Raw genomic sequence first — 25,154 nt, forward strand, 5'->3', positions numbered from 1 at the left:
GCATTTACATGAATTAAATGACATAGCATATTATTTCAATGTCCCAAATGTTCCTAGAGAGACAGTCTTGTTAAGGATGCTACCAGTCACTTTTAAGGGAGCTACTAAAGACTGGCTAAAGGCACTACCACCAGGTGCAATCACTACTTGGGCCCAAATGTGCGAACAGTTTTTAGAAATTTTTTCCCACCTTCCAAGATAGCTAAACTCAATAAGGCAATAGAAAATTTTGAGCAAAATCCGGGTGAGTCAATTTATGAGGCATGGGAGCGCTACAAGGGATTGTTGAGAAATTGTCCTCAAAATGACCCCAATATTCAAAATAAAGTGTCAATATTTTATGATGGTGTAAATTTCATGACAAGGCAACTCCTTGATTCTCAAGGACCACTAACTAAGAAAAATCTGGGGGAAGTTAAGGAATCAGTTGAAGAATTTGCAAAGCATTCTCGTGAGTACCACAATCCAAGAAATGAAGGAGTGAACAGAAGTGGGGGAATTATGGAAAATATTCTAGTGAACTCCAAATGAAGGAGTGATAAACCAAAACAATCTGAATTTTTCTATTCAGACCGGTCCCACGTCGTGAGCATAGAGGGCTCATGTCGTGAGTTCGGTGCTTCAGCAATAATATTATTTTCGATTTTTGACTTCTTCGGTTTTGGTTCATCTAGTTTTGGCTCCTTCTCTAATGCTTCTAAGAACTCAGAAATGGCCTCATCTTCAGTCTCGATCAGCTTGACATGGGATTGTGTTTGTTTTTCGGGAAATTTTGAGGATAATTTGTTGTTCACTAAATTTGTTAGTTGACTAAGTTGGGCTTCAAGATTATAGATCGATGCTTGATGATTTCTTAATGACGCTTGCTGATCAATCATCATTGCATGTTGTTCTTTCATCATCCTCATGTGCTCTTTCAGCACTGCATCAATATCACCATGCCTTTTCTCAGAAGCTTCCATAAATTGGGTTAACATGTTTTCGAAATCAACTTTCTTCTCGGCTGGTGGTTACTCTTTTTGATAAAAGTATCGACCTGTCTGCTTATATTTTTCTTCTTTTTGCTTCCTGTATTCATCATATGACAACCACTCCTTCTTTGGTTTTCTCCAGTCTCCATCATATTTATCCCCACTATAATAGCAAACTTGAGCTTTTTTTATACCCATTGTCATCTAAGTGGCAATCTTTGGTCAAGTGTGGACCATTACACCTTTCACATCCAACCCTTATAGCATATATTGTCTGTTCAAGTGTGGACCATTACACCTTTCACATCCAACCCTTATAGCATATATTGTCTCGTGAGTACCACAATCCAAGAAATGAAGGAGTGCAAAGCATTCTCGTCCTCCTTTACCGTTTCCATCTCGAGCTAATCTTAGTCCACTGGAATGGGAACATTTGGAGTTTATAAAGCACGTAAATGGTATTCCTATTAATACTCCATTTATTGAGTCATTATCGAAAATTCCCAAGTACGCGAAGTTCCTACATGATTTGGTGGACACTCTTCAACAATTGAAGACAAATTCCAAGGTTATTCTTAGTGAACAAAGTTCAAAAGTAATATTGGGAGAATTACCTAAGACAATGGGAGATCCTGGACGCCTCACTCTTCCGTGTGAGTTTAGGAATCATCTGAAGACCTATGCTTTAGCTGATTCTGGGGCTAGTATAAATTTTATGCCTTATTCATTTTATCAGAAGCTAAATATTCAGAACTTGAAGGCTACAAAAATGACTATTCACATGGTAAACCGTTTAGTGATGCAACCCAGGGGCATTATGGAAAATATTCTAGTAAATATTGGGAATTTTGTTTTTCTAATTGACTTTGTGGTTTCAGATATGCAAGAAGAACCCAATGTTCCAATTATTCTTGGTCGCCCATTACTTAATAATATAGGTGCCTTGGTTGATATTCACGAGTACAAGCTCACTTTGAGAGTTGGAAATGAAAAGGAAACTTTTGGAGTAGAAGATGGTTTCCAAGGTAGGGATGTTCAAGGTGAGGTTTTCAATATTGATGAAGAATATGAACTTGGAGAGTTGGGGAATTTAATGGAAGAATAATTAAAGAAAATTCAACAAGTCAAACGCACAAAACCAAGAGCATTTGTTCCATTTTTTGTTAAAGTGCTAGCTTATACGAATCCAACTACTTGGGTAAGCGAGGAACGTAACAAATTATCGAGTGACAAGGATGAAGACGAGGTTACTTCAAAGGAAAAGAGCTTGGTTATGGATGAAAAGATACTTCTTGCGGAGTTGGGATAAGAGGAAAAAGTAGACAACAACTTTCAAGTAAATAAAGGGTCCAAAAGAAAGCTCAATGCAAATGAACTTAAAGCTAAAAAGGAGAATTCGAAAAAGACATATAAAGGCCGATTTCAAGCTTACAAAAAGCGATGGAAGGAGAAAAATGTTCAGTTGGTGATGGACTCTTTGGACAACTCAACATAAGGAGGCACGGAGTCTGGCTCACGACTCTATAAAAAAGAAGCGCTTCTCGGGAGGCAACCCGAGTCCGGTTTGAATTTTCGTTTTATTTTAGTTTTTAGTAAAATTGATCATCTCATCATCTAAGTAATATAATGAATGGTAAAAACATTAAGTGTGGCATCCCTGAACTAAGAGGTAATTAATTAAGATTTATACTAAATAAAAAGATAGATTTAATATGCAATTATCTGATCAGATATAAACTCACGACGTGAGCATGTATGCTTCACGACGTGAGTCTAGAAGGAATTTATGGACCTGGCTCTATTATCCCAATGGTTATATTAAGCCCACTTGTTGTTAATCAAATGGCCCAAATGACTAATCCACGAGAACTCACAACATGAATTCTTAAGAACTCACGATGTGAACTATGAAACACACGGGACCACAAATTAAAGACATAAACCATTTGACCCAAACCACGTTCTTATTCCCCATGAAGTGAGAATGGTTCCTGGTCCCCCCCCCCTTTATTTCGATTTCGTCCTATTCCACCAAATAATCCATTTTTGCTTACGTAATCTACACTTTAAGGTATTTCTTTCTAACTTCTTATGGTTAATTCTGCTTTAATTGTTAAGTAAAGGGGCTAGGGTTTGTGTTTAGTTTAAATGGTGAAATTATGCCCTAAAAATTGTGTTATACCTCCTGCATGTTATTTGTTTATGCTTAGAATCAACATAGGAGTAAACCCCAACAACATTCTTGGATTGATTTTGGCACTACCGTGACCTATTTATATGGGCAGGACGAACTCACGACATGAGTTCTTAGGAATTCACGACGTGAATTCTAGGTGTATCAGAACTGATGTTGTTTAAAACCTAATGTGCTGGAAAATTTTGTTTTTTTTTTGTTGTTTCTTTGTTTTTTCAGAAAATGGCTCCTAGGCGTGAAATTCCAGCTGAGGTGGCTAACTTGCACCCATTTTGTGTATTCCCAACGAATGTATCGAGGGATGTTCTCACACGCTATAACAATCGGTTAGGTTGGTTAAACAACCGAGAGTTTGTGATCGCCCCGATTGTAAAATGGAAAAGATTAAGAGAATTTGGATTGGTTAATAGGATGAACCCATTTCTTACGGAACTATTTATAGGGAATGGGTATTCTTTCACGTGCAAGGGGTGGAACAATTTTTTCGCTATTCAAGAACGGGTTTATAAGGAGTTGCGCGTGGAATTTTTCTCTACCGTGGCATTTCACAAAAATGTCCAAGATCTCACTTTTCCACAAGCATTAGTTTTCCGTTTAGGCGGAGAATATCATGAGTGTAGCTTGGTTGAGTTTTCGTGGAGAATAGGTTTGTATGAGGCTCACGAGGCCATGTCTCCCGAGTTCGATATGTTTTTACGGGAGGCTGTCCGTGGTTATGAGGGAGAAACATCGGGGCTTCAATTATGGGGCAATATCTCATCGGATGTGTTCAATTTTAGGGTGTCACCGAAAAGTAGTATCAAGCCGCCCATTCACCGTCTTATTCACTGTTTCATCACCGTTTCCATTCACCACAAGCGTCGTGGGCTCCCCCAGGGTCTTAGACCTATGCGCCATTGGATCCCGCACATGGTCTTAGTTGCTTGACATGGGCTCCCCCACGTGTTCTTTACCTGGAATGTCATCGGCTCCCCCGCATGGTCTGATATCTGACTGCCACGGGCTCCCCCGAGATCTTCTATACTTAGCATATCACATATCGCATAACAAATTAATATATTATGCAACACATAATGGGTCGGCCTTGGTGCCTTCGACCCATTGATATGGTGAGGAGACTCACCTCTCAAGAAATGATGAACTGATAAAGTTAATCCCAACTTACAGCTCCAACTCAACTGCCTACAATCATCATGTGACTAACTTTGTCAAAATCCTGAGATTCCAGAAATACCCTTAAGGTCAAACTTAGTCAACCATAGTCAAAGTCAAGGTCAACAGTCCATGTTGACCCCAACTCGTCGAGTGCATCTAGCAACTCGTCGAGTTCCTTCAGAGTCTAGAATACCAAAAACTCCAGTTAACTCACTAAGTTACCATAGTAACTTGTTGAGTTCTTCAGTGTCCAGGAGACCAAAAAGTTTCATCAACTCGTCGATTCATCTCACCCATTCGCCAAGTTCACTCAGAATCAAAAAAGGCAGGTAAACCAGTCCAACTCGTCGAGTTGGTTATGCAACTCGTCGAGTTCCTTCAAACTTTTTTATGTTCAGTCCTTTCCACTTGAATCCAAAGCTCCAAACTACAGATCCAGTCCCCTAAGGTGTAGTTACCACATAAAGTTGCCAGCTTTACGTGCAATCAAGGCCTTAAGAGGCTAAAACACACAAAACTAAGCTTATGAAGGGGTTTATGGAATGGAGAAAGGCCAAGGCTTGATAAAGCTTGAATCTTTAGCCCCAAGGAGGCCTAAGGTGTCCAAATCTGAAGTCACAACTTCAAATCATGCTCAACTCCGAAAGTGGCTCCCAAAATGGGTTAAAAATGCACTAAACTCCCATAGGAGGAGATCTAAGAAACAAGAGGTCAAGGTAGAGATTTTTTACCTCCAAATGGATGCTAACACAGGGTAGATGTCGGATCTATAGCCTCCTCCTCACTTCAATCCCTTCAAACTTCGAGTTTCCTTCCAAAGAGCACAAGATTCACTCTCCAAAGCTCATACACACTCAAGAAAGCACTAAGGCACGACTAGGGTTTCTCTCTAGACAGTAAGGACGATGAGAGAGGCCATAGATGAGCCATAAGTTTCTTAATAGGGTACAAACCCCTGAAAATTAGGGTTTCCCTTTACATCATCTACTCGTCGAGTTGGGCCGTTCAACTCGTCGAGTAGATCCTAAATCCCGCCTCCAAAATGATCTCTACTCGACGAGTTGGAGCTCCCCAACTTGTCGAGTTCTAGTCTAAAACCCTAAAATCTTGAAAAGTAATTGATACCTGAAACGAGCAGTACAGGAGCTCTTTAAACAACAACCCAACACCAAATAAATCACTAATATAAGCATAAAACCTTAGATCTAGAACTAATGACTCATAAAGCTTAAAGCTTGAATACTTACATAGGTCCATAAGGTGTTCAGAAAGGTGAGACTAACTTTCTTCTTGACTTCTTGCTTCACCAAGAGCACAAACTTCTCCTTCAAAGTGTAAGAACAACCAAGATAAGCTCAAGCAACACAAATGAGGCTAGGATTTGGTGGAAATTTTCTGAGGGTAATGGGGCCCGAGGGTTGAACAAACCCTAGACATAACATTCTATTTATAAGGCTTGAAATATGAGATCCAAGGTTTTGGGCCCAGGCAACGTGACTTAGGCTTGGTCTCGACGTGCCCAGCGCGACGTGATTAGGTATGGTCTCGGCACGACAATCCACAATTCCTAAATCTTAACTTGAACCATCCAAATTAAATTAAATAGTTTATACCTACAAAAAGGGCGTTACACACATCTCACTAAGAAGGTTTTTATGATCATTTACATAGACTGTAAATTTATTAAATCGCATAAAATCTTCCCTAAATGTAACCTTGCGTAAACTAAAATGTAATTTAAATAGACTCAAACAGAAATATTTTCAAAAAATTTGGATATCTTCAAAATTTTCAAATCACGTTTTCACATGAAAATACTTCGAAAATAATAATGAAAATATAAAATTACCACAAAAAGTTATTTTCAAAATAAGTTTATATCAAATAACATATTCTAAGAAATATAACTTAGTTCCAAAAGTTAGAAACTCGTAATTTTGAGGTTGATTTACGTCAAAAAAATCGAATTTCAAAGCCGAATTTTCGAACCTTGTTTGGAAATTATATCTCAACTTCACAAATTTTGATTTTCGAAGCACCTAAGAAATCAAATTTCAAAAATGACATTTTCTCAAGATCATAGTCATAGTCATGATGATATTTCCGGAAAACATGATTATAATGTGAGACACAATTTTGTTTTTGTGGCCAATGAGTTCATAATCAATATCTCTTAAAAATATATTATCACAATAACAATTTTAATACATTTTTTTAAGAGTGAGTTACCATAAGATTTTATCTAGAGCTTTTAAGAGCTTCAATTTTTATCCTTAAAGAAAATCTTCAATTAAAGAAAATGCTCTCTTTAGGAGTATAAACTTATAATTATTATTTTATAAAAAAAAAAAAAAAAAAAAAAAAAAAAAAAAAAAAAAAAAAACCTGCAAACTCACGAATAATTTCAAGTAATATTTAAAGAAAAAAATTGAATCATATTATGACAAAATATTTATTGTTGCCTCTAAAAATTATGAATTTTTTTACGAATGTGTCATTTTATATAATTTTATAAATTTCAAAAGTTTATAGATAATCTCTAAATATTATTAAAAGAGAAATCTTATGACTTCATCTTAAATAATTTGGATCCTTGAGTGTATTTCAATCTTATTTTTTCCACCCATAAATCAAATTACTGACATCATCTTCCCCATATAGAATGTATTTAATTACAATATATTATTTCCAATCGTCAAACAATAACTTACATTAGTAATGGGATTTATGAATCTTTGATGATTGTTGATAATTTTGGAAATAATGTTTTGAATATTGATTCGTCTACTAGTCTAGACAAAGCATGCTTGTGGCATTGTCGCCTTGGCCATGTCAACAAGAAACGCATAGCCCAACTCCAAAAGGATGGAGTGTTGGAGTCATTCGACCTTAGGGACGATGACACGTGTGAGTCTTGTTTACTTGGGAAGATGACCAAGTCACCCTTTACTAGCACTTGTGAAAGGGGTGAGGGTTTATTGGATCTCATACACACTGATGTGTGTGGGCCCTTTAGATCCACCACAAGGGATGCTTGCCGCTTCTATGTGACTTTTACAGATGATTATAGCAGATATGGATATATCTACTTGATCAAGCAAAAGTCGGAAACCTTTGAAAAGTTCAAAGAGTTTAAGAATGAAGTGGAGAATCAGCTGGGCAGGAAAATCAAGATGCTTCGGTCAAACCGAGGAGGAGAGTACCTAAGTCTTGAGTTTCACGACTATCTAAAAGAATGTGGAATCGTTTCGCAATTGACGCCTCCAAGGACGCCACAATTGAATGGTGTGGCTGAGAGACGTAATCGGACCTTGTTGGACATGGTTCGTTCTATGATGAGTCGGACTTCGTTACCAATAGCTTTCTGGGGGTATGCCTTAGAGACTGCCGCCCATATACTTAACTTAGTTCCCACTAAGAAGGTTTCCAAGACTCCTCACGAGATGTGGACAGGGAAGGCTCCCTCGTTGACACATATTAAGGTTTGGGGTTGCGAGGCTTTCGTACGACGAGAGACTCACGACAAACTAGAACCTCGTAGTGAGAAGTGTTATTTCATCGGCTATCCGCAGAAGTCTTTTGGCTACCTTTTCTATAGACCAAGTGACAATGTTGTTTTTGTTGCTAGAAGAGGAGTTTTCCGAGAAAAGGAATTGATAGGCCAAGAAGACAGTGGGAGGCAAATTGAAATTGAAGAAATTCAAGATCAAAGCGATGAAGGAACCTCTGACACTGGCACTCAACTTGAGGAGGAAACTCCTGTTGAACCTGTTGACGTGTCCTTACCTCTTCGACGTTCCTCTAGGGCTAGTGTTCCACCCCAGTTTTATGGTTTCCATATTACTACTGAAGGGGATACGTTTATTAGTGATAGTACACTAGTAAATTTGGATGAACCTAGCAGCTATAGGGAAGCCATGGCAGGCCCAGAGTCCGCAAAATGGAAAGAGGCTATGGACAGCGAGATTCAGTCCATGTACGACAACCAAGTTTGGAATTTGGTTGATAATGTACCGGGTCGTAAGACAGTCGGATGCAAGTGGATCTTCAAGAAGAAGACGGACATGGATGGGAAAGTGCATACTTATAAAGCGCGATTGGTTGCGAAGGGTTTTACTCAAACTCCCGGAGTTGACTATGATGAGACCTTCTCACCAGTTGCGAAGATAAAGTCTATTAGGGTGATGCTTGCCATAGCTGCGTTTCATGATTATGAAATATGGCAGATGGACGTGAAGACCGCTTTCCTTAATGGAAAGTTGGCTGAGGATGTCTACATGAATCAGCCAGTGGGTTTTGTCGATGTGAAGCATCCGAATAGAGTATGCAAGCTTGAGAAATCTATTTATGGATTGAAACAAGCATCTCGCAGATGGAATCTTTGTTTTGATGAGAAGGTTAAAGAGTTTGGCTTTCTGCGAAGCGAAGATGAATCTTGTGTGTATGTCAAAGCCAGTGGGAGTATAATAAGCTTCCTCGTATTGTATGTCGACGACATATTACTCATAGGAAACGATATCCCAACCTTGCAGGAGGTCAAGTCCTGGCTTGGGAAATGTTTCGCTATGAAGGACCTCGGAGAAGCTGCTTATATTCTGGGAATAAGAATAGTAAGAAACAGGGAGAAGAGACTGATAGGACTCAGTCAGGATACATACTTGGAAAAAGTACTAAAGCGTTTTAGTATGGAAAATTCCAAGAAAGGGGAGTTGCCAATCCAAAGCAATACCAAGCTGAGTAAGACTCAGAGCCCGAGTACAGAGACAGAGATAGCTGATATGAGCCGAGTACCTTACGCTTCCGCAGTAGGCTCTATCATGTACGCTATGACTTGTACTCGCCCTGATGTGGCCTTCGCTTTAAGCATGGTCAGCAGATATCAAGGGAATCCTGGTAGAGCACATTGGATTGCAGTTAAGAATATTCTTAAGTACCTTCGGAGGACCAAGGAATGGTTTCTAGTCCTCGGTGGGAGTGATGACTTAAGGGTACGAGGGTACAGTGATGCTAGTTTTCAGACGGATCGGGATAACTTCCGATCGCAGTCGGGCTGGGTCTTTACCCTAAATGGAGGAGCAGTGACTTGGAAAAGTTCCAAGCAAGAGACCGTAGCTGATTCAACGTGCGAATCAGAGTATATTGCGGCGAGCGAAGCGTCAAAGGAGGCTATATGGTTGAAGAACTTCATTGGAGACCTTGGAGTTGTGCCATCCATAAAGGAGCCCGTGGAAATTTTCTGTGATAATGAAGGAGCGGTTGCCTTAACCAAGGAACCAAGGGATCATGGCAGATCTCGACATATCGACAGAAAATACCACTTTATTAGACATCGGGTAGAAGAGGGACTCCTCGTTGTTAAGAGGGTATCGTCAGAGGATAACCCAGCAGATCCCCTTACGAAGGGACTGAGTAGGGTCAAGCACTTGCAGCACGCTAGGAGCGTAGGGCTGAAGGACGATATTAGTTTAGCTTAGATAGGTAGGAAACTTGTAATATTTAATGTCGTATTCAACGAATGATGATTAAATAAATGTGTGTTATTTATAAGAAAGTTTCTATCTAGTGTTGATTATTTATCTATTGTTTCGATTTTGCATGTTTTGACTTCCTGAATAATGAGATTATACGAACAGTCCACAATCGCTCATATGTTGGAAGTAGATATGAAGAAAGATTGTCATAAATTTGTTTGTAGATTGTCTGAAAAGTTTTAGACATAGCAAAGGTTTGCTGAAAAGTTTATGAGTGCTGATGAAATTAGTATTGAGCATTGGAACAGACCCACACTTGCTGGTATTACTTCATGAATGTCATCACAAGTGATCGCAAGATGATAATATCATATAATCTTTAAACCTAGAGATATGGTTATTGTTTGCTAGTTGATTGTACATTGATAATGCGAAAACGCATCAGTAACTTGATGTTATAAAACGTATTATTGTGTGTGGTTTAACTAGTAAATGATAAAGGCATATTAGTCGACGTTTTTCTGTTCCTTTTATTCTATGAGGATAAAAGCGATATCTCGGCCACTTGATGATTTGGTTTGACTTATGTGCCGGGCCCGGTCAAGATGAAGTTGATGTGTTCAACTGAGTTCTATGTCGAACAAATCAGAGATCAAGAAATAAAATGCTAGACAATAAGTATTGTTAGCATGATATCTAGAACAGAGGATTATACGATCCCTTATCTAAAGGACAGATTATTGGTCAGAGTTGACAGCGGCGTTTGGAAGCTACGATTGCTATCGGGTTCGGAAGTCATATGTGAGATATAGTTACTAGACTTATCCAAGTGGGAGACTGTTGGATTAGTGTCTAAGTCCGTAACCATATTTGGTATGTACTTGACCCGAATGTGTATGGTCCTTTTGGGTTGCCTTCACCAAAGCAACTTGACAAGGTAATTTAATATGAGAGAGGAGATATTATGTTTTATTAATATATTATAAGAATAATATATTAAAGGAGAAATCATATTTATTTAATTAGTATTAGTCATAAATTAATTAGGAATTAATTTGGTGACTAAAAGAGACAAATTAAATAAAGGGGTATAAACTGTCAAATGTGTGATAGTTGAGTTTTGGGCTAGGAAACCTAATGGACTAAGGGGGAACGAAATTATGATGAAGGATCATCATATTTTCGTCCAAGGCCTCATTCCAGAAGGTTCCTTGGGCTGCTTGGTGGCTAAGCTGTCCATTAGGGTTTTGACTGAAACCCTAGCACCCTATAGTATAAATACATGCCCTATGCTTAAATTTGAGGTCACTTGATTCCAAGGGAACCCTAGGGCCGAAATTAGCATCATCCCTCTCTCTCTCTTAATTGCCTTCTTGCTTCAAGGTGTTTGTGAGCCATTAGAGGCGCTACAATTGTGGTGCTTGCTTTCAAGAGTTCAAGAGAGTTCAAGAAATCAAGGAAACTAGTTGTTATTGCTGTATAACAACAAAGGTATGTCCACTACACTTCTATGTAAATTTCGAAAATTATAGAAGCATGCCAGGGTTTATTTTGTGTTCATATAGTTGTATGTCTTATAGTGAAAACATAGATCCAATATAGGGTTGTATGCACACATAGGATTGTTTGTATAAAACCTAACAGTGGTATCAGAGCCATTGGTTTTTTGTTTTCAATTGGATTTGATGCATATTATGAACTTGACAAATTAGGGTTTAAGGCAAGTAAACCCTAAGGCTTGGTGATTTTCGCAAATTAGGGTTGCAAAACCCTAGTTGGCAATTTTTTGATAGGGTTCTTAAACCCTTTTTCCTAGCCTCCAAAATTTCGAAATTAGGGTTATGAAACCCTAGGGATTTCGAAAATCCCTTGTCCCCAAGATAAGGTCCCAAGATTTTAGGGATATGGATAATACTATCTTTGTGATTATCAATTTAATTGTTTAAACTAGATAATTGAAGATCTTGTGTTATCCTTTCCATATATTTAAAAAAATCAAAAGGATTAAATAAATTAATAGTTTAATTTTATGATAATCCCTAAAGATTTAATAATTCAAATTAATTGTTTGATTTTGATAATTATTAAATCAAAGTATTTTTTGGTGTTTAAAATTTTAAATTAAATTGCCTTAATTTTTGAAAATTTTAATACACATTAAGATACTAGTATTTTTGAAATGTTTTAAAATACACCCTTATACAATTATGATATTATAAGATTAATTATTATATATGTATAAGAATAAGCTAGTCTTATCGCTAGTAGGCCTCATTCACGAAGCCGGTCTATAAGGTGGGTATAAGGTTGCTGCCTATAAAATGGCGCTTAATGGATGTACACTCATATCTACCGCTTGCTTGACTGGTGGAGGGTCGTTAGCCGAACGGATAGGATAGGGCACTTAATTCCTCATTAAAAGTATAATGGAAATATCAAAGTAACTACATTGTTTTACAAATTCCCACTCTTAGTTACTTTAGGGTAAAATGTGAAAATGATGCTAATCCATGGAATTACACTTCGTACCCTTGTCAAACGTTGATGGAGCGCATGTGGTTAACCGGCACATCAATTTGGGGATGACATTGGTAGCGAAGGGTGACTCGATGTTTGTCATAGATCAATGGAGCGTGTGTGGTTCACCGGCACATTGATTAGGTGATAATGACATTGAGTGCACCATGTTGATTCGCATGGTTATTCACAAATTTGTTTGCGATCCTCGGCATCCCAGTCGCAAATTTGAAATGCATATCGAGATTTAAACATGCCATTGAAAAGTTCAATGAATCTCAAATATCTAGGAGTTTTCAATACATTTAAAACCTAAATTGCTTTTTCGTTTTTCATGGTGAGAATTAGTGAATCGTCATTCACTTACCTTCAAATTATTTACTTTTAGAGTACGGCATCGCTTTCTAAGTTGTAAATAATGTTGTTGGATCCTAGCCCTAATTACTCATTTGGGTGTTTAATTAGGGATTCATTTCTAATCAAACTTTGTTCCTTTTCAGATGTCTACAAACAACAACAACAACGCTTCTGGGTCATTCTCGTTGATGAACTTGTGTCAGAAAGTGACATTTGATGGTTCAAACTTCAACGAGTGGATGAGGTATATCCGCATGATCACACGCTACGAGGACAAAGAATATGTCCTCGATGAAAAACTTGAGAAGATCATCCCAGATGTTGCTACTCCTGAGGAATTGGCCGCCTTTGAGGCCCACGAGCGTGATGCCACGAAAGTTCACTGCATCATGCTGGCCACCATGAACCTCGAACTCCAAAAGTCCTATGAGGACATGTATCCATATGAAATGCATCAGGATTTGCTGGAAAGGTATCACCAGAGCGCGAGGCAAGAGCGCTATGAGATCATTACTAACATGATCACCGCTAAGATGGGGAGTGGAGAATCCCTAACCTCTCATTTGCAGAAAATGCAGAGGTATGTTGATCGTCTTCTCAAACTTAATGTTAAGTTTGATGAGGATTTGGCTATCGACATAATCCTCCACTCCTTGCCCTCCTGCTACAATCAGTTTAGGATGACCTACCATATGAACAAAGAGGAGGTCTCCTTGAGCAAGCTCCAAGGACTCTTGAGGACTGCTGAGAGCAACCTCAAAGACAAATCCGTTGCACCGTCCCCTGCTGTGGCCGCTCCTGTGATGGCGATAGGTCAAGGAAAGGGTAAAAAGAGGAAGGCTCCATGTAAGAGTCACCATAAGGGGAAACCCCGTGATGGTTCGTCCTCAAGTGGGACCAAAGTAGGCCCCGCTAAACCCTCTTCCGACCCTAAAGAAGCAGAGTGCTTCTATTGCCATCAAAAGGGCCACTGGAAGCGAAGCTGCCCACAATATCTGCAGGACATAAGAGATGGGAAGATCAAGCCCACATTTGCAGGTATGTATTCTATTAAATCTAATAACTCATCATTTGCTACTTCATGGGTTCTTGATACAGGATGTGGTTACCACATTTGTTCTGATTTACAGGGCCTAAAAAGAAGTAGGGAAATGGAGCATGGGAAGATGAACCTGATTATGGGAAACAGAAGATCATCACCTGTAACCAAAGTCGGTGTTTATTCTTTAGTGTTGAGTAATGGGTTAGGAATAGATTTAGAGAATTGTTGTTATTCGCCAGATATGGCAAGAAACATTATTTCTTTTCACGGGTTGTTTAGACAAGGTTTCAGATATTCTTTTGATAATAGTAATGGTTCTATTAATGTTTATTTGAATGGTGTCTTTTATTTCAATGCATTACCTTGTAATGGGATTTATGAATCTTTGATGATTGTTGATAATTTTGGAAATAATGTTTTGAATATTGATTCGTCTACTAGTCTAGACAAAGCATGCTTGTGGCATTGTCGCCTTGGCCATGTCAACAAGAAACGCATAGCCCAACTCCAAAAGGATGGAGTGTTGGAGTCATTCGACCTTAGGGACGATGACACGTGTGAGTCTTGTTTACTTGGGAAGATGACCAAGTCACCCTTTACTAGCACTTGTGAAAGGGGTGAGGGTTTATTGGATCTCATACACACTGATGTGTGTGGGCCCTTTAGATCCACCACAAGGGATGCTTGCCGCTTCTATGTGACTTTTACAGATGATTATAGCAGATATGGATATATCTACTTGATCAAGCAAAAGTCGGAAACCTTTGAAAAGTTCAAAGAGTTTAAGAATGAAGTGGAGAATCAGCTGGGCAGGAAAATCAAGATGCTTCGGTCAGACCGAGGAGGAGAGTACCTAAGTCTTGAGTTTCACGACTATCTAAAAGAATGTGGAATCGTTTCGCAATTGACGCCTCCAAGGACGCCACAATTGAATGGTGTGGCTGAGAGACGTAATCGGACCTTGTTGGACATGGTTCGTTCTATGATGAGTCGGACTTCGTTACCAATAGCTTTCTGGGGGTATGCCTTAGAGACTGCCGCCCATATACTTAACTTAGTTCCCACTAAGAAGGTTTCCAAGACTCCTCACGAGATGTGGACAGGGAAGGCTCCCTCGTTGACACATATTAAGGTTTGGGGTTGCGAGGCTTTCGTACGACGAGAGACTCACGACAAACTAGAACCTCGTAGTGAGAAGTGTTATTTCATCGGCTATCCGCAGAAGTCTTTTGGCTACCTTTTCTATATACCAAGTGACAATGTTGTTTTTGTTGCTAGAAGAGGAGTTTTCCGAGAAAAGGAATTGATAGGCCAAGAAGACAGTGGGAGGCAAATTGAAATTGAAGAAATTCAAGATCAAAGCGATGAAGGAACCTCTGACACTGGCACTCAACTTGAGGAGGAAACTCCTGTTGAACCTGTTGACGTGTCCTTACCTCTTCGACGTTCCTCTAGGGCTAGTGTTCCACCCCAGTTTTATGGTTTCCATATTACTACTGAAGGGGATACGTTTATTAGTGATAGTACACTAGTAAATTTGGATGAACCTAGCAGCTATAGGGAAGCCATGGCAGGCCCAGAGTCCGCAAAATGGAAAGAGGCTATGGACAGCGAGATTCAGTCCATGTACGACAACCAAGTTTGGAATTTGGTTGATAATGTACCGGGTCGTAAGACAGTCGGATGCAAGTGGATCTTCAAGAAGAAGACGGACATGGATGGGAAAGTGCATACTTATAAAGCGCGATTGGTTGCGAAGGGTTTTACTCAAACTCCCGGAGTTGACTATGATGAGACCTTCTCACCAGTTGCGAAGATAAAGTCTATTAGGGTGATGCTTGCCATAGCTGCGTTTCATGATTATGAAATATGGCAGATGGACGTGAAGACCGCTTTCCTTAATGGAAAGTTGGCTGAGGATGTCTACATGAATCAGCCAGTGGGTTTTGTCGATGTGAAGCATCCGAATAGAGTATGCAAGCTTGAGAAATCTATTTATGGATTGAAACAAGCATCTCGCAGATGGAATCTTTGTTTTGATGAGAAGGTTAAAGAGTTTGGCTTTCTGCGAAGCGAAGATGAATCTTGTGTGTATGTCAAAGCCAGTGGGAGTATAATAAGCTTCCTCGTATTGTATGTCGACGACATATTACTCATAGGAAACGATATCCCAACCTTGCAGGAGGTCAAGTCCTGGCTTGGGAAATGTTTCGCTATGAAGGACCTCGGAGAAGCTGCTTATATTCTGGGAATAAGAATAGTAAGAAACAGGGAGAAGAGACTGATAGGACTCAGTCAGGATACATACTTGGAAAAAGTACTAAAGCGTTTTAGTATGGAAAATTCCAAGAAAGGGGAGTTGCCAATCCAAAGCAATACCAAGCTGAGTAAGACTCAGAGCCCGAGTACAGAGACAGAGATAGCTGATATGAGCCGAGTACCTTACGCTTCCGCAGTAGGCTCTATCATGTACGCTATGACTTGTACTCGCCCTGATGTGGCCTTCGCTTTAAGCATGGTCAGCAGATATCAAGGGAATCCTGGTAGAGCACATTGGATTGCAGTTAAGAATATTCTTAAGTACCTTCGGAGGACCAAGGAATGGTTTCTAGTCCTCGGTGGGAGTGATGACTTAAGGGTACGAGGGTACAGTGATGCTAGTTTTCAGACGGATCGGGATAACTTCCGATCGCAGTCGGGCTGGGTCTTTACCCTAAATGGAGGAGCAGTGACTTGGAAAAGTTCCAAGCAAGAGACCGTAGCTGATTCAACGTGCGAATCAGAGTATATTGCGGCGAGCGAAGCGTCAAAGGAGGCTATATGGTTGAAGAACTTCATTGGAGACCTTGGAGTTGTGCCATCCATAAAGGAGCCCGTGGAAATTTTCTGTGATAATGAAGGAGCGGTTGCCTTAACCAAGGAACCAAGGGATCATGGCAGATCTCGACATATCGACAGAAAATACCACTTTATTAGACATCGGGTAGAAGAGGGACTCCTCGTTGTTAAGAGGGTATCGTCAGAGGATAACCCAGCAGATCCCCTTACGAAGGGACTGAGTAGGGTCAAGCACTTGCAGCACGCTAGGAGCGTAGGGCTGAAGGACGATATTAGTTTAGCTTAGATAGGTAGGAAACTTGTAATATTTAATGTCGTATTCAACGAATGATGATTAAATAAATGTGTGTTATTTATAAGAAAGTTTCTATCTAGTGTTGATTATTTATCTATTGTTTCGATTTTGCATGTTTTGACTTCCTGAATAATGAGATTATACGAACAGTCCACAATCGCTCATATGTTGGAAGTAGATATGAAGAAAGATTGTCATAAATTTGTTTGTAGATTGTCTGAAAAGTTTTAGACATAGCAAAGGTTTGCTGAAAAGTTTATGAGTGCTGATGAAATTAGTATTGAGCATTGGAACAGACCCACACTTGCTGGTATTACTTCATGAATGTCATCACAAGTGATCGCAAGATGATAATATCATATAATCTTTAAACCTAGAGATATGGTTATTGTTTGCTAGTTGATTGTACATTGATAATGCGAAAACGCATCAGTAACTTGATGTTATAAAACGTATTATTGTGTGTGGTTTAACTAGTAAATGATAAAGGCATATTAGTCGACGTTTTTCTGTTCCTTTTATTCTATGAGGATAAAAGCGATATCTCGGCCACTTGATGATTTGGTTTGACTTATGTGCCGGGCCCGGTCAAGATGAAGTTGATGTGTTCAACTGAGTTCTATGTCGAACAAATCAGAGATCAAGAAATAAAATGCTAGACAATAAGTATTGTTAGCATGATATCTAGAACAGAGGATTATACGATCCCTTATCTAAAGGACAGATTATTGGTCAGAGTTGACAGCGGCGTTTGGAAGCTACGATTGCTATCGGGTTCGGAAGTCATATGTGAGATATAGTTACTAGACTTATCCAAGTGGGAGACTGTTGGATTAGTGTCTAAGTCCGTAACCATATTTGGTATGTACTTGACCCGAATGTGTATGGTCCTTTTGGGTTGCCTTCACCAAAGCAACTTGACAAGGTAATTTAATATGAGAGAGGAGATATTATGTTTTATTAATATATTATAAGAATAATATATTAAAGGAGAAATCATATTTATTTAATTAGTATTAGTCATAAATTAATTAGGAATTAATTTGGTGACTAAAAGAGACAAATTAAATAAAGGGGTATAAACTGTCAAATGTGTGATAGTTGAGTTTTGGGCTAGGAAACCTAATGGACTAAGGGGGAACGAAATTATGATGAAGGATCATCATATTTTCGTCCAAGGCCTCATTCCAGAAGGTTCCTTGGGCTGCTTGGTGGCTAAGCTGTCCATTAGGGTTTTGACTGAAACCCTAGCACCCTATAGTATAAATACATGCCCTATGCTTAAATTTGAGGTCACTTGATTCCAAGGGAACCCTAGGGCCGAAATTAGCATCATCCCTCTCTCTCTCTTAATTGCCTTCTTGCTTCAAGGTGTTTGTGAGCCATTAGAGGCGCTACAATTGTGGTGCTTGCTTTCAAGAGTTCAAGAGAGTTCAAGAGATCAAGGAAACTAGTTGTTATTGCTGTATAACAACAAAGGTATGTCCACTACACTTCTATGTAAATTTCGAAAATTATAGAAGCATGCCAGGGTTTATTTTGTGTTCATATAGTTGTATGTCTTATAGTGAAAACATAGATCCAATATAGGGTTGTATGCACACATAGGATTGTTTGTATAAAACCTAACACATATAACATTTAACATTCTGTAAATTATATTATATAACTTTATTTGAATGAATGAAATAGTTGTCAATATTAATTGCAGTAGAAAAAACGATATATTGGTTGTCAATATATGTTTAAATTAGATAACCTTATTATGGAAGGAACGTCTAATTAAAATGCTTATAATCTCTAATATATAAATATTATTAAAAGAGAAACCCTATGACATCATCTTAAATTATCTGGACCCTTGATTGTATTTCAATCTTATTTTTTCCACCCTTAGATCAAATTGCTGACATCATCTTCCCCATATGGAATGTATTTAATTCCAATATATGATTTTCAATCGTCAAACAATAACTTACATTTGTTGAAATGAAATGTATTTAATTCCAATAAAAGATTTTCATATTTTAAATTTTGAATTTCCGGTTATGAAGATTTTGATATGGTCAATTTTAAAAGTATATTACTAACAAACTATTTCAATCAAGGCATTAATATCAATCATTAATAATAATCCGTTTATATTAGTAAACCATTAATATAAAATCTATTTTTATTAGGAAATCATTAATACCGAAAAATCATATTAAAATTATCACATACATATAAAATTCATCATTGAATCCGCAGCTCACACTTACTATCAATCGTTTATTTTCTTCAAACCTTCTCCTACAGCATCATTATTATTGTTTATAAGTTACATCACTATTCTCTGCTTCAAACATTCGTTCTTGTGCACTAGAAGATCAGTACCTTCTTTCGTTTTTTATATTTTTTTCAATTATTTTTTTGTTCCTATATCAAGTGTATGTATTCATATAGTTCGATATTTTTTGTCACAAATTACATGAAATCAGTTAACTACTTTTCTGAAACTTTTCAAATAAATAAGAAAAGATATTACGTATATTTAACAAAATAGAAATTAACTATTTTAGGAACTGACATTAATTACGAAAATGTTACTTTTATATATTAGAGATGATTATGATTTTTTTTAAAATTTTTATATCATAAGAATTCGGTTAATTTTGGCATGTTTTTAAAATATCATTGAAACTAATATGTTTTTGTATATCATATCAACATGCTTTTTTATCTTTATATAGTAACAATAAAATTTATTATTCAAAGTTGTGCCAAAACTAATGCAAAGTTCTTGTGAACACCAAATAAATAAAAACAAACATAAAAGCTATGACTCATATTCATAATCAATTTAAAATAAATCAATCATGATTAAGAAAAGAATCTCCATTGTTGATATACTAAAATTAAATTCATATAACATCTAACATTCTATAAATTATATTATATAATTTTATTTGAATAAATGAAATAGTTGTCAATATTTAATACAATAGAAAAAATGGTATATTGTTTTTTAATATATGTTTAAATTAGGTAACCTTATAATGGAAGAAACATCTAATTAAAATGCTTATAATTATATAACAATATCATAACTATATGAGACGATGAAGGTCGTTCAATTAATAAAACAAAAAATGTTGTCTACAAAGAGACCCTTCAATTATTATAGATATTTATCATTTTCAATGTATTTTCTATACATTTCAATAATACCATAACCATATATATATTTTTATAATCATTATGCAATTTCTGTAAACGATTATGCGTTTCCCGCGTTTAACGCGAGCTATAATCTAGTTTAATCAAACAGTTTAACACAACTAAATGTTATATCTCCGACTACAAATAAAAGTTATAACTTCTATCTCCAACTTCAACTACTAGCATTTTTTTTCCCAAATATACATTAAATCGCAAGTAATCAGTCACTAGGTCATCTTGATGGAGGTTAACAACTTAAATATATGAAATAAAAATATAAAACAAGTTTATAAGCATTTGAACATAACTTAGAATTTGGATGAATATTATGCAATTCTATTTTTTACCAAACACATTAAATCTCAAGTAATTATTATTAGGATTCAAGTCCCATCTATTAAAAAAATGTAGATTAAGTATAAATAGTGGTTGTGTTTGTTCTTCTAAAATAGTCAAAATTTGGGATATATTGTTATTTTATCAAATGGGACCACTACATGAAGGTGTTATCAACAACTTACGAGCAACCTCAACTATGATGGCTTTACCAAAGAACTTGTAGTTCATCGGTATCCGATGTAGTGGAAAAGTGTCTATCCCCAAGTGGTTGAGGGTTCAAGTCTCGTTGTATACAAATGAGTAGATTTAGAACTAAGATTAGTGAATGCGTGTATCATCCGTTCCAAAAGAAGAAGAAAAAAAACTATGATGGCCGAGTATGTTGTTTATGATGCAACATGTCGATCTACGAGGACTCAAAATCATGAATACCGTATCAAGACCATTGAATATATATTGTGACAATTCCATTATTGTTGGTCTTTCGATAGTAATAGTTCAAGTGGGGTCAGATACTAAGTATGTGGGGTCGGATAGTATCTTGATACAAAGTACTTGTTTGTAAAGAAACAAGTATAAGAAAACAACATTTGCATCTCTTATATTAGCACTCACCATATGCTAAGGGATCCGATTACGCAAACTCTCAACCCAAAAGGTTCCAAGAACATGTCATTAAAATGGGCTTTTATGTAATTTTCGGAGCACATTGCTTTATCGTCTATAATTGTGGTTCCATCATATTATTCAAAATTGTGTACAATTGTGATTTGCGTACACTTGTGATTAGATTTGTGGACAAATTTGTAAGATTTGTTGTACGGGTGATTTTAGTTTATTGCAATGTCAAATCATTGTGTTAATACCATGTAGTATAATTGATGAGGTCTAATGTCGATGATGACACATTAATGAATGCAAAATCTTTTGCTATATGAAAGCAAAACGTTGAAAGTTCATACTTGGCCAAACTTATGATAAATGATTTAGGAGGATAATGTTAGAATATATATCTTCAATGTGGCCTAAATATCATTTTTGTAAACTAATTTTTGTTGTAGGCGTTTTCATCCAAAACTACAACTTTAATCATTAACAAATGTTACAATTTTTCACAGCATCCATCTATAAGATTCTTGCATCATATCATTATAAAAAAGAGGTAAACACTTTTGTATGCCACCAAATTGCATTTATTTCAACCAAACAAAATAAATTAAATGGAACAGAGTGTAAAAAAGAGGTAAACATTAAGATTATATTAAAACAAAAGAAGCACTCCCATTTTTCCATGGCCCCACCCCCACCTTCACTTGCAGTCTGTACAAGAATATTGTCCCCCACCTTGTCAATAACCACTGGATGCTACTATTTCATAGGTTTTATTTAATGTTAAAAGCAACTGAATCACTTGAATCTTTTCTTCTAAAAAGACACTAAATTAAAAATTAGAAAGAAAAGAAAAGTCATGCAATAATTTTTCAACAACACAAATGTAGAGCAGCATTTTTCAGTAAAGTGACTGACAGCAAATTCAGAGAGGCTTCTTTTGAGATGGAACTTAATTAAAAGTTAATAAACAAGTAACGGGTTAAAACTTTGCTAAAATTCATTCAAAAAAATTTATAAATTTTTTGCACAAATAACAAGGAGAGGTTGAAGTCACTGTGATTATTTGAAATGACACGTAATTGACTTTAAGCAATGATTAATCCTCCATCTCTTTGTTTTTGGAGACGATTAATGTGATAAAAGAACCATTTTCATCATCTTTCACTCCATCATCATCTTGAAAAATTTCGATTTCTTTTCTTCTTTGAAGTTTATCTTCAGCATCTCTCAAGAACTTGAACTTAGGAGGTGGTGAAGCCCATATCCTGTTGAATTCCGAATCACTTGATACCTCAAAAAGAGGACTAAAAGCTCTATAAGAATAATCTCCAGGTGTTATAGGAGGTGTTAAGTATGGTGGTGAAGCAAGTGGGGTGAAAAATGGTGTATCCACTGAAACGACATCACTTAAACTCCTTCTTGATCCTCTCTTACTCATCTCTTCTGATTCCAAATCTTCTTTTGTTTCTTCTTTGATTGTGAAAAGGAATCTTGGTGGGACAGAGTGTAAGGCTTCAGAGTCAACTGTGATGTTGTTGTCATGTTCTTGTTCTTCACCAAATGCTCTGAGCCATATGTGAGCTGAAGATGATGCTTGTGGTTCATGGACTTGGGTGTCTGTTGTTAGACTATTGGAGGTTAAAGATGAGGGTTTTTTCCAACAAAACATGTAGAAGAATTCTCTTGCTGGACTGTTGTAACTTTCTTGAATCATTTCTCTGTTAGTTATCCTTTTCTTCCACCATAACAGATAGTAAAGCTCAGCGAAAAGAGCTAGTAACAGACACCCAAAAACAAGGCTTAAACCAAGTCCTACACAGCTTGAAGCTCTCATCGTCTTTCCACTCACATTACAAGAACTGAATAAACTGGTTTCTGACTGGAAACTTCGCAAAACATACAATGATGAACCTCACAGGACTTTTCACAAACAGTTGGTGTGCATAAGAGCTTCGATGAGCCTCAGCAGAAAAAAACCCATGAACGGGATAATAGCTCTTGTCTCCATAAAGTGGGTTTTAGCTAGCTTACATAATCACCGTACTCGAAAGAACGAAATGATACCTTTCTCTTTTGCTGAATGTCACACTCTTTGATGATCAAGCATGATTGAACTGATGCACCTTCATCTTTTCACTTTATACCAGCAAATTTGAACCTGCATTTATGACTAGAAAACATCTAAATTAAGTTTCCTAAGAAACTTGACTGTGTATTTACAAAATTGATTGAATGGAACATTGCGTTATATACTCTAGGATAAGAGATGCAAAAAAAAACGAGGGAGAATGAAAAATTATACAGAAAAGAGTGGGAAGAAGTCGGCAAATCCAAAAGGGTAATTTATGGTAAGGACTCTTCCTTCGAGAGATGCCACCCAAAATCACATGGCATCACTAAGAAAGAAAGTGATGTATCAATAAATGGTGTCAGTTTCTGCTCCTCAAACAAAAATAAAGTATAGACAAAATTTCAAAATTGGTCCTTATGCTTTTTAAGAAATGGCATGTTGAGGACAGCTTTCAAAACAAACTTCAAATATGCCAATGTAGTTTAAAAAATAACATGGTTGGTTCTTTTGTCTAACTCTAACTCTAATCATGTTAATAATAAGGATTAAATATTTATAAAAGACCATAATATCCTTCCATATTCTTTTATTTTTTTCTTAAAAAAATGTAGCTCTCTCTCTCTCTCTCTCTCTCTCTCTCTCTCATATTCTTTTTTATCATCGTCTTTGTAACATTTAGGGGTGAGCAAAAACCGAACCGCAAATCAAAAAACCGAAAAAACCGTATAAATCGAAACCAAAATGAAAACCGATGGTGCGATTTTTAGTTTTGCACGAAACCGCACCGCACCGCATATATATATATATATATATATATATATATATATATATATATATATATATATATATATATATATAAAAGTTTTTAGTTTAACAAATATCAACACTTTATATATATATATATATATATATATATATATATATATATATATATATATATATATATATATATATATATATATAAAGTGTTGATATTTGTTAAACCAAAAACTTATGACTATTTAAATTTTTTATAAATGTAAATATCTATCTTATCTATCGGATGATGATTGTATATTTTTAAGCATAGATTCAGTGGTATTTACAATAACAAATAATGTTTATGATATTTTTTTAACATTTAAATATGAAGAGTACTGGTGATATAGTATCATTTTTATTAATACATTAATTGATATTATCATGAGTGGTTATATAATTTGATTTCAAACCAAGAGTGGTGGTATCGGTTTATCTCCAATAAATGATTAGCACTCCTCATCTGAGTCAACGTAACTCGCTGAGTTACTTGAGTTTGAGTAAAAAGGGTAAAGAAAAACAAAAAAAAACTAACAAAAAACCGCAAAAAACCGCAATAGAAAACCGCATAAAACCGAACGGTGCGGTTTCTAAATTTCAAAAAACCGAAGTTGCGGTTTTCGGTTCGGTTTTGACCAAAAACCGCACCGAACCGCACCATGCTCACCCCTAGTAACATCTATATCTCGAGGTATGAATTTTTAATTATTTGTTTGAAAATTTAGATGGCCACGACGTGGTGATGGCATCACCACGACATGACAAAATGTCTTGGATCCACGAATCTTAAATAAGTGCCACGTTGTGGCGCTAGGTGGCCATGACGTGGCAAACGGTTTGGGCCAAACTCTAATCCACGGGGTTTGAGCCATATTTAAAGGAATAAGGAGGCTAAGGTTTGTTCGCCCCCATCCTCCATCACCCCCTAAGCCCTAAGGAAACCCTAATCTCTTTCCTCCATTGTTGAAACTCATTTTGGTGCTTTTGGAAGATCTTGAAGGAAGAAAGAAGAAGAAGAAGTGCGCCTAGACCCAGCAAGCAAGTTTCCATTTCTCATCTTAGTACACTTATGGACCTCTGTAAGTATCCAAGACTCCACCTTTATGTTATTAAGTTGCTAGATCATTAGTTTGGTCCCATATTCTTCTTGTTCTTATTAGTTAGGGTGGTTAGATCCCATAAAGGTTGCAACTTTATGAATCACTGGGTCATTTTAGATCCCATAAAGGTTGCATGGAAGACCCTGGGGGTAGCATGTGGCATTTGTATGAAATGTCATAGGGGTTACCAATG

The 25,154-nt window shown here is 36.9% G+C and overlaps 2 protein-coding genes and 1 non-coding gene across 3 annotated transcripts; 1 reads left to right on the plus strand and 2 right to left on the minus strand.

Moving 5' to 3' along the window:
• Nucleotides 1-204: 204 nt before the first annotated feature.
• On the minus strand, nucleotides 205-311 carry LOC145013472 (small nucleolar RNA R71). Its single transcript, XR_013665030.1, has one exon. It is a non-coding gene; the product is annotated as a small nucleolar RNA R71 (small nucleolar RNA).
• Nucleotides 312-1,593: 1,282 nt separating this feature from the next.
• Nucleotides 1,594-2,076, plus strand: LOC145009432 (uncharacterized). The gene has a single exon (XM_078968127.1). The coding sequence runs from the start codon at nucleotides 1,594-1,596 to the stop codon at nucleotides 2,074-2,076; it is 483 nt and encodes a 160-aa protein (XP_078824253.1).
• A 19,893-nt stretch (nucleotides 2,077-21,969) lies between these two features.
• On the minus strand, nucleotides 21,970-23,398 carry LOC145008009 (uncharacterized). The gene has a single exon (XM_078966619.1). The coding sequence runs from the start codon at nucleotides 22,824-22,826 to the stop codon at nucleotides 22,089-22,091; it is 738 nt and encodes a 245-aa protein (XP_078822745.1). The 5' UTR covers nucleotides 22,827-23,398; the 3' UTR covers nucleotides 21,970-22,088.
• Between the last annotated feature and the right edge of the window lie 1,756 nt (nucleotides 23,399-25,154).

This window comes from Lactuca saligna, chromosome 8, assembly GCF_052625555.1.
Source record: "Lactuca saligna cultivar CGN05327 chromosome 8, ASM5262555v1, whole genome shotgun sequence".
Classification (NCBI taxonomy): Eukaryota; Viridiplantae; Streptophyta; class Magnoliopsida; order Asterales; family Asteraceae; genus Lactuca; species Lactuca saligna.